Source organism: Buceros rhinoceros, unplaced genomic scaffold (assembly GCF_000710305.1).
Source record: "Buceros rhinoceros silvestris isolate BGI_N320 unplaced genomic scaffold, ASM71030v1 scaffold19386, whole genome shotgun sequence".
Taxonomy (NCBI): domain Eukaryota; kingdom Metazoa; phylum Chordata; class Aves; order Bucerotiformes; family Bucerotidae; genus Buceros; species Buceros rhinoceros.
The window spans coordinates 6,425-10,025 of NW_010419531.1; the positions used below are offsets into that span (position 1 = coordinate 6,425).

The window sequence follows — 3,601 nt, forward strand, 5'->3', positions numbered from 1 at the left end:
GCACCCCCACCTTGATCTCGCTTTTGCCTCCGGCGCTAGCCACTCACTTGTCCCACCCTCAGCGCCCAGCAGGAACCGCTTGTGGTGCTGGAGGTGGGGTACTCGGGCCTCCGGAAGACTGCTCTGCCCATGAGGCCCCGGGTGTCAGTCCAGGATTCTGCCTTGCTGAGCGGCAACTTCTCCCTGCGAATCGACCCCGTCCGGAGCGAGGACGCCGGGCTGTACGAGGCGTTGGTGGCGTACAACACGCTCATCCAGAGCTGCCAGGTGGAGCTGGGGGTAATTACAGGTAGGAGAAGATGGAAATCTTGGAGACTGTTGATTTTGGGACCGAGGAGGTTATAAGGGTGGCACAGGGTGGGGATGCTGAGTTTGCCAGGGTAGGTTAGAGTACAGGCAGCAGACTCCTGAAAGCGCACAGCTTCCTGCTGTCTGTTCTCAGCTCTGGAGAGTGGGCTACCCGAGGGACAAAGCTAGGACAGGAGGGGCACAGAGGGATGTTTGGCAGTACCCCTGTGATCTTAGCTTCCCCACCCCGCCAACAATCTCTTTTTCCCTGCAGTAACCCTCAGTCCACCCAGCCCTGTGATAGAAAACGAGCCGCTCTTGTTGAGCTGCAACTCTAGCCACCAGGCCAGCCTTGTGGAGATGTGCTGGTTCCACAACGGGCACCTGGTCCCCACTTCCAGGACCTTCTGTTCCTTGCATGGGGCTCTCTCCATCCTCCGGCCAGCCATGAGTGATGCAGGCTCCTGGCGCTGCCAGCTCAGATACTCCGATAACGAGATCATTTCTACCACGTACCACCTGCAAATTCTAGGTGAGCTCAGCCTTTGCGTTGCTGCTCCAGCATCCCCACATTGCTCCCTTTGATGTGACTGACCAACCTCAGCGGTTCCAGCTTCCCAGCTCCCTCCCTGTCCCCACTTCCCAGGCTAGTCTCCTCACTGGTGAGCTCTCTCCAGCTACCACCCCACATTGCCCTCTCTCTCTGGCTCAGGTTTTGATGGCCCAACCAACCCCGTGGTCTATGCTGCAGCGGGCTCTGCAGCTCATCTACCGTGCGCCCTGAGCTACCTTCCCAGTGCCTTTGGAGTAAACGCAGTGTCAGGCCACTGGAGCCGCCTTGCAGGAGAACACTTGCAAGATTGGAGCATCTCCCAGAATTCAAGCAGCAGAAGTTTCCCCCTTCATCTCCCAAGGGTGGAGCCAGGTGATGCAGGGCAGTACCGCTGCTCTGTCTCTGTTGGCAGCAAGACAATCAGCAGGGACGTGACCTTGGCAGTGGTTACAGGTGAGAAGAGAGACAGAGCGGTGCATCAGCCCTCTGTGGTCCCCCTCTGCTTGCAGAAAAACCTCTCCACACATTAGTGCAGTGAGTGTTGGTTGCTTCTGCTCATAAGTTCCCGTCGTGGGGTGGGACACAAGGTCTCTGTTCAGGGCATTGCACTTCACTGCACTCTGCTGAAAGCAGGGGCTTTTCCGGGGTAATTTGATTATTTTTCTAAGGCTAAAGAACACAAAGAAATGAATTACAGGAATTAATAAAGGAGGGGTGTAATAGAAAAAGGAGGGATAAGGAAGAGATGTGGACCTGCCTGTGGTCTTGCCTGAGGGTAATTTTTTTCTTTTGCTGCAGTCACTCCAAGCATCCAAGGACTGGTTTCTGAAGGGTCTCGCTTGCTGCTCGTCTGCAGCCTCACACACCCTCGGGGACATGAACGTTTCCAGTGGAAGCAGCTCAACTCAGCCCTCGCTAAGAGCAAGCTGTCTGTGGCCACCTCCCATAACCTGGAGGGCCACAGACCCCGCATGGGTCCTACCCTGGAAATACCCCACGTGTCACAGAGGGATATGGGCACGTGGGAATGCAGTGTATATGGCCCAGAAGGCAGACTGGGAGCGGTGGAATATGAGCTGCAGGTCACAGGTACTGTCCCCCGTGTCTCTGTAGCCAATCCCTTCTTCTCACCCTGTTCAGTTCCCTGGTACCCTTTCCTCTCTCAGTCTCACCCTGTCCTCCTCTCCTTTGACCGCTTGGCTCCCACCTTGTTGTCATGCTGTCTTAGCTCTCACCAGTTACTCCTCTTAGCTCTCACCAGTTACTCCTCTTAGCTCTCACCAGTTACTCCTCTCGTTTCCAGTTTGCCTGTCTTTGTGCAGTCCCAAACTGCACAGCTCACCAGTTACTCCTCTTAGCTCTCACCAGTTACTCCTCTGGCTCCTACCAGCTCCCTGCGTCCGTTTCCAGTTTGCCTGTCTTTGTGCAGTCCCAAACTGCACAGACCACCTTCCCCTCCCTCCTAACTATGGTTCCTTCTGACAGGTGCCCGAGTCTCCAGCCCTCCCACCACCTTCAGTGGGCAGGTTACTTTCGGGCTCATGCTCACGCTGTTCCTCCTGCTTACAGTCTGTGTTCTGGCTCTGGCCCTACAAAAAAGGGTAAGTGTCCATCACTCCGCTTCTCTCAGTTTTCTGTACTTCCGCCCTTATTTGACCTTCCCCTGGGTACCGTAGAGACAGCAGTGGAAAGTCTCAGGGACACAGCAGCCGGAGGAAGAATGGGTCTTGGGCAGCCTGCTGAGGATGTCATGGAAATGTAGTGGAAGCTGTATCCTGAGCGTTGGCAGGTCTGGCTGACCATGGCGTTCATCTGGGGGCAGATCAGACACTTCAGAGGAGGGGTGAAACCCCTTAGGAGACAACCACGGCCCAGTCTTGAGAAGTTCTGGTATATTCATCCAGAGATCAAGCCTCACTGCAACAGAGGAGGGTTAATTTCCAAGCTTTTGCAGGAGTCCTCTCTCTCATTCCTTATCCGGATGCTTTGATGTAAAATAGTCTCCTGTTCCAGATAAACGTCTGCTGGTCCCCAGACACCAATCTGGACGCAGGTCTGTTGTTGCTGGCTCAGCCCTCACACCTCGCCTGTCTGCTTCACTTGTCCTTTGTTTGCTTGGTTTGTTCCAGTAACTTGTCTTCTGAAGACTCTGCCTTGCCTGTGTGATTCCAAAGACGAGGCCAGGACTGATTCCTCCTCAGCATGGCACTGCAAAAAACCGTGCAAACAAGACAGACTGTTTCTCTGCAGTTTTCGTACTGTTTCTCTGCAAATGAATTGCACAGCAAATTCTTCGTTCAGGGTTTCCCTTTGCTGACAAGGGCCACCTTTCATGAGTAGCTGTGGTGGAGTTGCCTTCTACCACTAGCTACTACTTCTACTAGCTCCTTGGAAAGGGCCCACAGTGAAAATCCCCTTCCAGTGCAGAAGGGGCCAGGGACTCGGAGCGATCTCAAGTTGGGAGAGCTTGCCATGGCACAAGAGCTGGGTGCCTAGAACCTGCCTTGGGCAAGGCAAGGGCTGGAACTGCCTTGGTGCGAACTGGTAGCAAATGCCAGTGGCTGGAGCCTGAAGACAGGCAGCGTCAGGAGCGAAGCAAGGCTGGCATTTAAAAAAACTGCTGTGGGTAGCGCTAGGGCGTCTCGTGACTGGTTCTTCATCATCAGTCTTTAATCAGCACTGATGGTAAAGGATGGTCTGAGGCAGAAAGCTACAGTTTCTGGGTGACTCTCTAGACTGTGCACGTCTGAGACAAGATGA

General features: G+C 54.4%; 1 protein-coding gene across 1 annotated transcript in view; it reads left to right on the forward strand.

Moving 5' to 3' along the window:
- LAG3 (lymphocyte-activation gene 3) overlaps window positions 1-3,601 on the forward strand; it is a 5,762-nt gene that overhangs the window by 609 nt on the left and 1,552 nt on the right. The window contains exons 3-7 of the mRNA XM_010138981.1: window positions 63-289; window positions 563-820; window positions 1,001-1,294; window positions 1,640-1,930; window positions 2,327-2,442. Of these exons, the coding sequence (XP_010137283.1) occupies window positions 63-289; window positions 563-820; window positions 1,001-1,294; window positions 1,640-1,930; window positions 2,327-2,442 (1,186 nt within the window). The remainder of the gene's footprint in view (window positions 1-62; window positions 290-562; window positions 821-1,000; window positions 1,295-1,639; window positions 1,931-2,326; window positions 2,443-3,601) is intronic.